At 43.3% G+C, this 13,379-nt stretch overlaps 1 protein-coding gene across 4 annotated transcripts; it reads left to right on the top strand.

The window, feature by feature from the left end:
* The first annotated feature begins 96 nt into the window (after positions 1-96).
* Positions 97-12,747, top strand: Rmi1 (RecQ mediated genome instability 1). Of its 4 annotated transcripts, none has more exons than XM_052729623.1 (3): positions 97-222; positions 5,153-5,239; positions 7,928-12,747. In XM_052729623.1, the coding sequence occupies exon 3, from the start codon at positions 7,932-7,934 to the stop codon at positions 9,810-9,812; it is 1,881 nt and encodes a 626-aa protein (XP_052585583.1). In that variant the 5' UTR covers positions 97-222; positions 5,153-5,239; positions 7,928-7,931; the 3' UTR covers positions 9,813-12,747. The 4 variants fall into 4 exon arrangements, with proteins under 4 accessions (XP_052585583.1, XP_052585581.1, XP_052585582.1 ...); XM_052729621.1 differs by having other exon boundaries at positions 100-488; XM_052729622.1 differs by having other exon boundaries at positions 100-707.
* The last annotated feature ends 632 nt before the right edge of the window (positions 12,748-13,379 follow it).

Here is a 13,379-nt window from a genome sequence, read left to right as displayed (position 1 = left end):
ATTTGAAGCGGCTGTTCTCGCGTGCCGGGAGGGGGCGGCGCAAGGGTGTTTTCGAGCCCCGAGGCGGGTTTGTGGGATTGCAGGAGGGAGGCCGGTGCGCGCCAAATTGGGCGGTGAGAAGTGAAGGGAGGGAGAGAAAGCGCGAGAACAGTGAAGGACGCTCAGGCGGGCCCGGCGGCGCCCTCTCCGTCGCGCGGCCCCGGGACGAGGCGGGACGGCCAGGTCGGTGCTCGGCCGGGGGTCCACCGCTGCCCGTCGCGTCTCGCTCGCTCCCAGCGCGGCGGGGTCTGCGGCCCCTCGGCTGGGCCCGGGAAACCCGCTGTGCTAGCGGCGCGCCGGGCGGAGCGCGGGAGGACGCGGCGGCCCTCGACGCCTCAGCCCGCCGCGCGCCGGCCTGGCAAGGCCTTCACGGCGCCGTCATTGATCCTGAGAGGACTCCGGAGTCGCTTTCGTGTTGGTCCCGTAGAACGCAGACCGCAGAACACGGGGTACGCCTTGGAGCGCGCCCCGCGGTCTTGGGACCCCTTCCCCACCCCGCCCTCCAGGAAGCCCGCAGGCAGTGTGGCTGACCAGCCAGGGAAGGGCCGGCTAGGTAGTCCCGACTCGGTCACCTTCAGCGTCTTACCTGCTGCCCCCAACTCTTGCTGAAACGTCAGGCTGTGGTCTGGAAGTGGTCTCTAATGAGGGAGGCTTTGCTGCTGGTTTCAGTATGTATACCATAAGTATACACGCCCTTTAAGTAGCTCTGTCGTGTAGTAGTTGCGTTACCTTTTACTTACTTGACAGAAGAAAACTGGGAATTGAGGATTTGATGAAGCACGCAGTGAGGGTGGATGTGAGAATGGTTTTGAGACAGTCTATGTAGCCCTAGCTGCGGTGGAATTTACTGTGTAAATGAGACCGGCCTTGAACTCACAGATAATCCACCTGCCCCTGCTTCTCATATGCAGAGATTAAAGGTGTATGCCACCATGCCTGGCCCAATTTTTTTTTTTTTTAATTTTTTGGTTTTTTGAGACAGGATCTCACTATATACCTCACAACCGCCTCCCTCTACCTCCAATTCCCAAGAGTTGGGGATTAACGGCGGGTATCACCACACCCCAGCAAAAGTTAACTCTTTTTTTTTTTGGCTTTGTAAATAGTGATGAATGGGAATCTAAAGGAAACTATACTGGAAATCTTGACTAGACTCTAATGAAAAGTTACTTTCTCTAGACTCCATTATGGGATTGTTAATGCCCTCAGCTCCACCCATTTGGTTTCTTCTCTTTTTTTAGGTTTTCTCTTTGAGTAACTAAAAGTTTGTCTCTCCTCCATCCTTCATTTTCTATTTGAAGTTGGAAGTTTTCAATTCATTATCAAAACCTCTGCTCAGTGGCATAGCACTTAGACTGTGGAGGCCCTGGATTTGGGTGGCACAACAAAGCCTGTGCCAGTTTGCTTCATTTAGTGGCTCCCGGGTATACCAGGAGTTAATGGTTAGATTGTATAGTCTAATGATTTAGTGTCATTTGGAACCAGTATTACTTGACTATGGGATTTAGTATAATTGGAACTGTACAGTAAGTAGCTAGTTGGAATAATAGTTAAAATACTATAGGTACCAAATCCGGCATTCTGTATTGTATGCCAGAGTTTGTGCTGGCAATTTAATGCTTATCACAGTTCTTTGAAAAAGTTGTGATTATCTTTGTTTTATGAGTGTGGTTGTTCATGCCTTTAACCCTAGCACTTGGGAGGCAGAAAAGGGTGGATTTGTGAGTTCAAAGTCATCCAAAGTGCCATATAGTTAAACTCTAAGAAAAAAACAAACACAAAACATAAGGGGGCGTGGCAGATGAGTGGATCAGTGGTTAAAGGTGCTTGATGCCAAGGGCAAGCTTGTTGTAAATTCCATCCCCAGAATCAATATGGTGGATGGAGGGAACTGACTCTCAAGTCGACCTCTAACCTCCACATGCATGTGTGTATCACACACACACAATGCAAAAAATTTAAAAAATATTGAGGATAAGAACCATATCCATGGTCATATAACAGCTGGGTTGCAGACTCCTAAATGGAATTTTCTCTCACTTTTCTGGTTTTGGAGGGTACACAAACAGCTCCTGTTTTTTCATCCCTGATTTTTTTTTTTTGAGTGCCTTCTTAAAATTCAGAAATGACCTTGAAGTCTTTAACAAGTTACAATGGACTTAAAATTTTATTACATCGTGTGTGTGTGTGTGTGTGTGTGTGTGTGTGTGTGTGTGTGTGTGAGAGAGAGAGAGAGAGAGAGAGAACGAGAACATGCACACATGTCATACAAGTGGAAATCAGAGGGCAGCCTTGTGGAGTTGGATCTCTCTTCTACCATGTGGGAACCATTGAACTCAATCATTGAATTCAGTCATTACTCTTAGTGGCAGGTACCTTTATCTGCTGAGCCATCTAAAACTTTTTTAGATGAAAATAATATGTATATAGTGGCTATAAATCTTTTGACAGTGCTTTAGAATCTCAACTATTGGTTGGATGTCAAATACACTATCTAGGGATGGTACTTTTCCACTAAAAAAAATTTTTGAGGCTGATTGAAAATTAATCATTGAGCCAGATGCCTAAACCTCAGTGACAAGTAATAGAACTTTTCTACTTTGTTCTCTTCTGTTTCATTCTTAGTAGTTGGGATTTAGAATGGAGATTTGTACAAACAGCCAAATCTATCAGGTACAAAGGTTAATGAAAATATTTTCTTACCATAAAAGTTAAGTTCTGTAATTTTATATATGGCTATTATACTAAGAAAACATGAACATATTTTCATGTCATTAGTCCCTAAAAACCTCTTCAGAGCTGGGTGTGGTGGCTCACGCCTTTAGTTCCAGCACTTGGAAGGCAGAGGCAGGCGGATCTCTGAGTTCCCGAGGACAACTTGGTCTACAAAGAGAGTACCAGGTCAGCCAGGACAACACAGAGAAACCCTGTCTCAAAAAACCAAAAATAAAAAATAAATGGAAAAAGAAAGAATAAAAGAAAAACAACCCCCCCACACCACCAAAAAAACCCCTTCAAGTTCTAGAAGGATGGTTTGGGGTCAAAGCATATATTTATTTTGATTGCTCTTCCAGTGGACTAGAATTTAACTCCTAACTACTTGTTACTCCAACTCCAGGGGATCTGACACTTCACCTGCTTGGGTACCTGTGCTCATGTGCATATACTCAAGACACTTAAAATTTAAAAAAAAAAAATTGAAGATTACAAAGCCTTCTATTTCATGGATATAATGTAGATTTTTTTCTAGATAACATTCAAAACCCCTGTAATATAAAAACATAGATAAACATTAAGATAAATGTTCTGACATCTTTTCTCTTTTTCCTCTTGCCTTTCCTTCCCCCCTCCTTTCGTATATCCTAGAGTTTGAACCTAGGGCTCTAGAGCTAAACCTTGTTCTTGCCTATATTTCTAATTTTATGTTGGTTGTTTTGTTTTGTTTTGTTTTGTTTGTTTGTTTGCTTTTGGAGACAGGGCTTCTCTCTGTCCCTGGCTGTTCTGGAACCTGAACTCAAAGATCCACTTGCTTCTGCCTCTTGAATACTGGGAGCTACCATGCCTGGCTTCTTTTAATATTGGTTCTGGAAAGTTTATATCCCACACACAGGTTATAAACTTAATGTCCAATTTAAGAAACATCTTCTCCAGAGTTGTTTTTCTTCTGTACTGAGGGGTTCTTGAGACTCTGAGGCTGTTATTTGTCTCTCAGCAGATGGGAAATTGTGCTGTCCTAGCTAACCTTTCCTTCGGAGCTGTTATCTGCTGTGACTGTGGTGATACAATTCTACAAGAGTAGGGGTGGGCCTAACCAAAAGCAAGTGGGGTCTCTGTTAGCATTTCGATATCTGTACTGTACTGGCCTGCACTGCCCTGCCCTTAGGGTCCTGACAGGATACATCCTCAGCTGTAACCACTAAGAGCACCCCTGTGTGCATTTGCTAGTCTTCTTATAAAAGGCGGGCCTTACTCACCTCCTGTCTTTCTCTTCCTTGCTCCTGTTTCCAGGGACTGGTCTCTGTTCCCTTCTCTGCCCCTTCACTCCCCTCCCCTCAATAGATCTCCCATGTGGGCCCTGTTGTATGGTTTGATTCTTTCTCCTGCCTTTTTTTTTTTTTTTTTTTTTTTTTTGGTTTTTCGAGACAGGGTTTCTCTGTGTAGCTTTGTGCCTTTCCTGGATCTCACTTGGTAGCCCAGGCTGGCCTCGAACTCACAGAGATCCGCCTGGCTCTGCCTCCCGAGTGCTGGGATTAAAGGCGTGCGCCACCACCGCCCGGCTTCTCCTGCCATTTTTAAGGGCACTTGTCACCAAGCCTAAAACCATGCTTTTGACTCTGGAACCCACCTGGTGGAAAGAGAGAACCAACTCCTGCAAGTTGTGCTCTAACTTCTGCATGGGTACCATGGTATACATGCTCTCCTCCAGACACACACAAGTAGTGGTAATATATTACCAGAGTTTCCTCTGAACTGCTCCATCACACTGCATTAATTTACTTTTTTTTTTTTGTTTTGTTTTTTTTTTTTGTTTGTTTTTTTGTTTTGTTTTTTTTTGTTTTTTTTTGTTTTTGAGACAGGGTTTCTCTGTGTAGCTTTGCACCTTTCCTGGAACTCCGCTTTGGAGACCAGGCTGGCCTCGAACTCACAGAGATCCGCCTGCCTCTGCCTCCCAAGTGCTGGGATTAAAGGCGTGCGCCACCACCGCCCGGTGCATTAATTTACTTTTATTAATTTTCTTCTACCTTAATTTTCATAGTAGCCTGATGAGTTTAGTAATGAAATAAGAGAGTGACTTTCAGCAGCTTGTTTCTGTTTATCTCACTCTATACTCCCCCTCATTCCCCACCCCCCAGACAGAGCTTCTCTGTGTAGCCCTGACTGTCCAGGAACTCACTCTGTAGACCAGGCTGGCCTCGACTCACAGAGATCCACCTGCCTCTGCCTCCCGAGTGCTGGGATTAAAGGCATTTGCTACCACCGCTTGGCTACACTCCCATTTTTAGCCTATATTATTTTCATTTTACCTTGTTAAGAAGTCCCCAGAACCATGTGATCATACTCTTACATTCTGTGGCTTCATTTTAGAATCCTTACTGCTGCTGTTTTCCCTCAGGGTCATTTCTCTGCAGTAGAGGTTTTGAGTACTCCACTGGCCCCACTTGAAATCTTGTCATCAGATCTCATGTTGTCTGGCAAAGTGGTAAGTTTTCTTACAGACATGTTAAACCTTAGATAAGTTCTACCTCTTAAGTATCTTCCTCTCTGGAAGGAACAGATACAGATAAATGATTTGTCTTTAGTACTTTGTTATTGCATTATTATACTGAGAAAGAAAGATTTAAGTATTCCTGACAGCACAGTTGAGAATATTTAAGCAAACAAGACTTCTCAATGTCAGCCCAGAGCTAGGTTGCCAACCATAGTCAAATAAATTTTAATAGAGTTAAAATATGAAGTTAATTATAGATATTAAAAAAACCTAGTGAACATTATTTGAGTAAAATTTAAATTAATAGAATCTGATTATTTGGAGAATCAAGATGGTGCTGCTGGCCACTGCAACCTAAACGTCAGGCTCCTCAGGCTTCAGGCTCTTGGTGATGGCTGAGGCAGCTGTAGCTTTGGCCAGGGCCTTGATCTCTCCCAAGAGTGAGAGAGCTCTGGTGCCTCTGTAGCCTGGTGAGGCGAGGCCTGGCTGTGAGGAACAGCATGAGAGCAGTGCTAGCTCCTGGCAGCTACCATGACTGGGATCATCCTGGATGCTGAAAAGCCCCCAGACAACATCAAAGCCCCATGAGGTAGGAAGTGAGTAAGTAGATGGTGAAGTGATGGGAGAGAAAGAAGTGAGCAAATAGGTGGTAGAGAAATAGAAGATGAGTGGTTTGTGTGCTCTGAAGTGAGGCTGAATAGGAGACTTGAAGGCGGTTTCTCTTCTTGCTCCGTGGAAAAGGTAAAATATACTGCCCATCAAGAGAGCCAGTAACAAACACAAGTACTAGTGGGCTCATGAGTCTTCCTTTGAGAAAACCGACCGCTGTATGAGTCGCTGTGACTCCCAGAGCTGCATCCTAGCCCAGGCAGAAGAACAGTACCTGCAGAATGGAGACCATGTCTGACTGGACATGTCCTGCTGTGTTTACTTCTCATCACTGGTTGTAGTGGTTCAACCATGAGACTGGGCAACTCTGTTGAATTATAGTTTTACCGTGCTGCGTCTAACTTTGGCCAGAGATTAATTTCCTTTGGAAGCTTTGGATTGGACAAACACTTGAAGACACCCAGAGGCCTCACCCACCGCCATGCAGAGTGGGCAGGAAGAAGACTAGAGACTCCACCCAAGTAGTGGCCTGCCTGAAGCACAAGCCACTACTGTGTGCAAGTATGGGGTGGAGAGATGGGAGAGAAAGAAGCAGAACAGCTTGAGCATTATGAAGAGGCAGGTCTGGAGACATGAGGGTGGAGAGAAACAGCCCAATGTGAGAAGCCTATGATGAAGTCCTGGCCCATGCTGCTGCTGAGGGCCATGTCTGACTCCGTGGCCATATAGCAGCAGGGGTCTGTGTCAGTGTTCATGGCCTATGTCACCACCAAAGGCTGTGCGGATGTCCCTGGTCTGGTCTGAACTACTGCCTCAGACCACATTAACATCCACAGACTGCACAGAGTTGGCTCCACCCCTCACCATCTGCAGCACTTGGAGAGTGGGCCCTGAACCTTGCCTAAGCAACACAGTAGGGCTAGTCCTAGTAGTGGGGGTGAGGGTGATGCCCTCCCTGCTGTTGTCTCCTGCCCCTCACCTGGGCAACTCAGTAGAGCTGACCCAGTTGGTGGGGGTGGGGGAATTGGGGGTGTGCATGTGGGGTGAGCTAGCACTGCTATTTGTCGCACAAGGGAGAGATGCCCCTCCCTTCACTCCTCGCCACCTATGACAGGTGGGAGAGCGGGCCCTGGAGTCATGAGAACAGGAGAGTGGGCCCTGCATCTCACCTGGACAACACAGTAGAGCTGGCACTGGTAGTATGGGTGCTGGTGTGCCAGCCTGAAGGGCAGATCTGGCTCGCCCCTTGCCTGCATTGGGTAAGCTAGCTGGGGCAGTGCTGGAGAGCTTGCCCTGGTGGTGAGGATGCAGGCAAGCTGGCAGGCTGACCAACTAAGCTACCACCCAGGTCTAGATCCAGAGCTATGAGTTGACCTGTCCCAGGGTCCACCCCATCTGTGGACTACTGGAGTACATGAAGGGGCTGGTCCTGTAGATCCAAAACTGCAGAATCTCCAAGATACAGGGCAGCAAAAAGAATATCTGAGAAGAGTCCCAAGTGAAGATCCAGTATCGATGATGTAGCAGAAGCCAAAGGCCTCGAAGCAACCAATGACTCATTGCAATGAGCACTTGCAAGTAAAGATATATGGACTAAAGGGAGGAAAAAGAATCTGATTATTATTTTGAGAAAATAGTAGATATAGTAATGACTGAGTATCTTTCAAGATCTGACACTTACACTTTATTATGAATATCAATTTTTCAACAGCCCTGTAAGACAGATGGTGATACTGATGAAAATACTGAGTTAGAAAAGTTAAAGTATTGGCATTAGGTCATGTAGCCTGTATCTTGACGGAGCTAGCTCTTAAACATTTTGTTTTTCTCATTATACTATCTGAGTACTTCTAAAGTTTGAGTTTCAGCAGGGTAGAAAGTCAAGGATTTTTTTAATGCTGGATAGAGAAAAGTGTAAAGGGTGTAGTAATTAGGCCTGTCTGTGTATTTGAGAGTTATAGGTGGTGTATTTAAGTATATTAAATCACTCTTTTTGTTTTCAAGTGGGCATATATGCTCTTATTTAAAAGAAATGAATGTAACTTTAAGTGTATTGAATCTCTTTTTCAGGTGGATGTGTATGCTCTTATTTAAAGAAATGAGTGTGTCAAGTGCTGTATTGAGAGTTGAAACTTGGCTTTTGGCAACATGGCATGTTAAAGTGCCTCTAATGTGGCTGGAAGCTTGTGTTAACTGGATCCAAGAAGAAAATAATAATGCTAATTTGAGCCAAGCACAAGTAAATAAACAAGTGTTGGAGCAATGGCTTCTTACTGACCTGAGAGACTTGGAACATCCTCTCTTACCTAATAACATTTTAGAAACTCCAAAGGGAGAACTGAATGGATTTTATGCTCTACAGATCAATTCCTTGGTTGACGTAAGTCAGCCGGCATATTCCCAGATACAAAAGCTGAGAGGAAAGAATACAACCAATGATCTAGTTTCAGCTGAAACACAGATTACTCCAAAGCCATGGGAAGCAAGGCCTTCACGGATGCTGATGCTGCAGCTCACTGATGGTGTCACACAAATTCAAGGGATGGAATATCAGTCTATTCCAGCTCTCCATGGTGGTCTTCCTCCAGGTACAAAAATTTTGGTTCACGGATGCATTTTGTTCCGTCTTGGTGTTCTCTTGTTGAAACCAGAAAATGTGAAGGTATTAGGAGGTGAGGTAGATGGTCTTTCAGAAGAATATGCTCAAGAAAAAGTACTTGCAAGATTAATTGGTGAACTTGATCCTACAGTTTCAATCATACCAAATAATTCTGATCACATTTTGCCCAGAGTTCCGGGGGGGTTAGATCCTATTTTGGGACCTTCAGATGAAGAACTCTTGGCAAGTCTTTATGAAAGTGAAGAGCCTGCAGCAGATAATGACGCATCGGTGGAAGGAAGCTGTTTCGGCACAGGCAGTTCCTCAAATACTACTCCCACAAGTCAGCCTAGTTTTGAGCCAGGATGTGATACTTCTTCAAGGCAAAAGGAGAAGCCACCAAACAAATCTGTGCCTTTCACTGATGGAGAGTTTGATGACTTTTCACTGGAAGACGCCTTGCTTTTAGAAGAAACTGTCCAGAAAGAACAGATGGAAACAAAAGCATTGCAGCCACTAACTTTGAAGAAAAATACAGATAAATGTGTAGAGATATTTTCACATAAATCTAATACTCTGAACCACACTGCTTTAATTCATAAACAAGGAAACAGCAATTACAATGAAAAGTTATCTGAACAAATGATTGACGAAGACAAATTTTTTGGCTGTTCGTCTGCTAGAGACCATCATAAGAGACTCTTAGCCCATGATTTTACAAATGACAGCAAGACTTTGGAGGTAGATAACACAACAGAACCAAACATTGCCAGTTCAGATGAGCATTGCTTAAGTAATACAATGTTAAATAGAAAACTTGGAACCTGCATATCAGAAAAGAGTTCAGAAATTTCTAATGAAAATGACTACCCTTTACAGGCTTGTTCTTCAAGATCATTTGAGAATAATATTGATCTTTATATTGGCATGGACTTAAATTCTCCACCCTTTATCTATTTGTCTGTTCTAATGGCCAGAAAGCCAAAGGAAGTTACTACTGTGAAAGTCAAAGCATTTATTGTCACTTTAACTGGAAATCTCTCAAGCTCTGGGGGCTTTTGGGGTGTAACTGCAAAGGTTTCTGATGGTACCGCATATCTAGATGTAGATTTTATAGATGAAATACTTACCAGTATGATAGGGTTTTCGGTACCAGAAATGAAACAATTAAAAAAGGACCCTCTTAAATATCAAAAATTCCTAAAAGGATTACAAAAATGTCAACGAGATCTGATAGATTTGTGTTGCCTAATGACTATTTCATTTAATCCTTCTTCATGTAAAGCCGTGGTACTTGAATTGCAGGATGTTGGTGTGGAGCACCTTGAGAACCTAAAGAAGCGGCTGAATAAATAATTTGCCAAAATACTATTGGAGTACACTTTAAAACATGCAAATATTTGTAACCAAATTTGTTTATATTCTTATTTTTGGGATTCTGTAAAAGAAGAAAAAGCTTCGGAGCTTAAAAACGGGTGAGATGGTTCAGTGGTTAAAGAGACTTTCTGCCAAGACTGAGGACCTGAGTTTGATCCCCAGGTCCCTTGGGACTGAAGGAGAGAAACAACTCCCAGACTTTGTTGTCTGTCTTCCACAAATGCAGCATGGAGTACACACACACACACACACACACACACACACACACACACACACACACACACATACACACACACACACACACACACACACACACACACACACAATGACATTTAAAAATAAAGGTGTTTAATCAAAATGTATGTGTAAGGGTATTTTTGCTTGGTTTGGTGATGCTGGGCCAAGGTCTTGTAATGCTATCATAAAGCAACATCTCTAGACCCTTGATTTTTTTTTTTCCCCTTCCTGGAAACAGGATCTCATATTCCCAGGCTGGCCTCTAGCTCTTTTGTATAGCTGAGAGTAACCTTGACCTTCTAGTCTCTGGTCTCCATCTCCCAAGTGCCAGAACTAGGGTTGTGTAGGTTTAGTTGGTGCATTGGCTTAAAACCAGGGTTGTGTTTTTTAGGCAAATACTCTACCAACTGAGCTACATCCTCAGTCCTGCTTGTTGAAGAACTTTGCTGACCCATTCTTGCTGAGAATATAAGATAATTGATAAAGAATTGTGAATTGAATGTAAGATAACTGATAAAGAATTGTGATGAGGTGACAAAATGGCTTGGTAAAGGTGTTTGCTGTTGAACCTAATGACCTGATTCTGTTGCTGGTACTACATAGTGAAAGAGAACACTGTCTCCCACAAGATGTCCTCTGATTTCCACATGTGCCCCCACCACACACACACACACACACACACACACACACACACACACACACACACACACACACAAGTACACACAGTGAAATAAAACAATACACCTTTAATCCCAGCACTTGGGAGGCAGAGACAGGCGGATCTCTGTGAGTTTGAGGTCAGACTGTGCTACAGAGTAAGTTCCAGAAAAGGCTCAAAGCTACACAGAAACCCTGTCTCAAAAAACAAAAACAAAAAAACATAATAAAGAAATGTGAGGATGTTCCCCATGAGATACATTATTGAAAGTTAGAAATTATGAAAGTAATTTTACCTCTAATATGTTGACTATTTCCAAAAATTTGTGCTATTATTTAGGTGTCATTTTACATTTATTTGTATAGGTCAGAGGACAACCTGTGAGAGTCACTTTTCTCTTACCATGCAGATTCTGGAAATAAAATAGTCATAGACTTGGCAGCAATCACCTTTTACCTGCTAAACCATGACTGGCCCTATGTTTTTTGAGATGGCGCCTCACTATGTAGATCAGGGTAGCCTAAAATTCATGAGACATCTGACCTTTGAATTAGCTGTGCATATAAGTTACTTAATTTTGTTGTGATTGTTTTAAAGAGACTGTTTGGGAGGTGAAGTTATTTTTATTAATCCTTTATCTTAAAATTATAAGTAGGGTGCTGGTTAGATACTTAGTGGTTAAGAGCTGATTGCTACCCTTCTAGAGAACCCAAATTTGGTCCCTAAGATGGCCTGCTGAGCTGCCAGTAACCCCTATCTCCAGGGGATTTGACACCTTCTGGCTTCCCCAGGTGTGGTTATGGGCACAGTGTATATACACATACACATAATTTTAAAAAATGGTTTTTGAGACAGTTTCTCTGTGTAGTCCTGGCTGTCCTAGAACTTGTTCTGTAGACCAGACTGGCCTCAAAGGTGGAGATTCACTTGCCTCTAGTGAGTGCCACCATGTCTGGTTTCATAATTCAGAAAAACAGCATGGTAATGGAGGTAAGAGGATCAAAAGTTGATCATTCTTGGCTGCATAGAGCCCTGCTTGGACCACATGAGACTGTCTCAAAAAAAAATTTTTTTTTTAATAAAAGGATGCAAAAATGTTTTTCATTGGAAAAACCAGTTCAAAGCACAAGAATACAAATATGTATTTTTAATGTGTGTCTGCCATGTGTGTTTAGGTGCCCACAGAGGCCAAAAGGGCATCAAATCACCTGGAGCTGTAGGTGTGTGTAACCTGCCCAATGTGAATGCTTAGAACTGAATGTAGGTCCTCTGCAAGAGCAGCAAGTACTCTTAACCACTGAGCGTTCTCTCCAGTTCCAAAAATACAGATACTGTTGATACATACTCTCATAGTACTTCTGTCTGTATACTTAGGTATCTTTCACTGTGAGATGTGTATGTGTGTGTGTGACATTTTGTTCTTTTAAATAACAGTCTCTGTGGACTGTGATGGCTATTCTTGGTTATCAACTTGACTACATCTGGAATGAACTACAATCCAGAAATGGTGAGCGATTATTTTTGCTTGGTTTGAAGTAGGAATCGACTCTAGTCCAGACCTCTGAGGAAGACCGGTGATCCAGATTTCGAGATGGGAAGACACACCTTAAATCAGGTCCATACCTTCTGCTACAAGTCTGTATAAGGACATGGAAGAAGGAAGCATTTGCTTTTTTGTCAGCTTGCCCTTGCCTTGCTAGCATATCCATTTCTTCATTGGCATTGGAGCCTACTTCTTTGGGATTCCAGCATATACTGAAGGCCAGCTGAGTCATCCAGCCTTGTGGATGGAGCAACTATGGGATATTTGGACTTTCTGTTCACAGCAAGCCATTGTTGGATTAGCTGGAATACAGCCTGTAAATCATTCAATAAGCCCCCTTTATATAGAGAGATTGATTCTGTAAGTTCTGTTACTCTAGAGAACTTTGACTACTAATACATGGATGGTGCTTAAAAATATATAATTAGATCTTGATATTGCATCACTGAATAGAAGTAACAATCCATTGTTCTGTATTCCTGGTGTTTGTATTGGGGTGTTGTGGCTATCCCTCTGTACAAATAAACACTGATTGGCCGGTAGCCAGACAGGAAGTGTAGGCGGGACTAACAGAGAATTGAGAGAACAGGAAGGTAGAGGGAGAGACTGCCTGGAGCCGCCGCCAGGACAAGCAAGATGTAAGGTACCAGTAAGCCACGAGCCACGTGGCAAAGTATAGATTAATAGAAATGGGCTAAATATAAGAGTAAGAGCTAGCCGGGCGGTGGTGGCGCATGCCTTTAATCCCAGCACTCGGGAGGCAGAGCCAGGCGGATCTCTGTGAGTTAGAGGCCAGCCTGGGCTACCAAGTGAGTTCCAGGACAGGCGCAAAGCTACAAAGAGAAACCCTGTCTCGAAAAACCAAAAAAAAAAAAAAAAAAAAAAAAAAGAGTAAGAGCTAGACAATGATAGGCCTGAGCTAATGTCCAAGCAGTTTAAATAATGTAAACGTCTGTGTGTTTATTTTATAAGTGGGCTCTGGGACTGGCGGGACCCAGAGAGAAAAGCTCTTCAGCTACATTGGGGTTCTTTAGAGGAACAGAACCAATAGAATGAATATATATTACAAAAGAGATTTACTAAATTGGGTTACACCATGTTGGCATGG

Source organism: Peromyscus californicus, unplaced genomic scaffold (assembly GCF_007827085.1).
Source record: "Peromyscus californicus insignis strain IS unplaced genomic scaffold, ASM782708v3 Scaffold_8__1_contigs__length_139910024, whole genome shotgun sequence".
Classification (NCBI taxonomy): Eukaryota; Metazoa; Chordata; class Mammalia; order Rodentia; family Cricetidae; genus Peromyscus; species Peromyscus californicus.
This window is presented reverse-complemented; position numbering and strand designations above follow the sequence as displayed.

What these genes read in the sequence shown, in the direction of transcription:
- Rmi1 (XM_052729623.1), top strand. Translation starts at nt 7,932, where the DNA reads ATGTGTATGCTCTTATTTAAAGAAATGAGTGTGTCAAGTGCTGTATTG.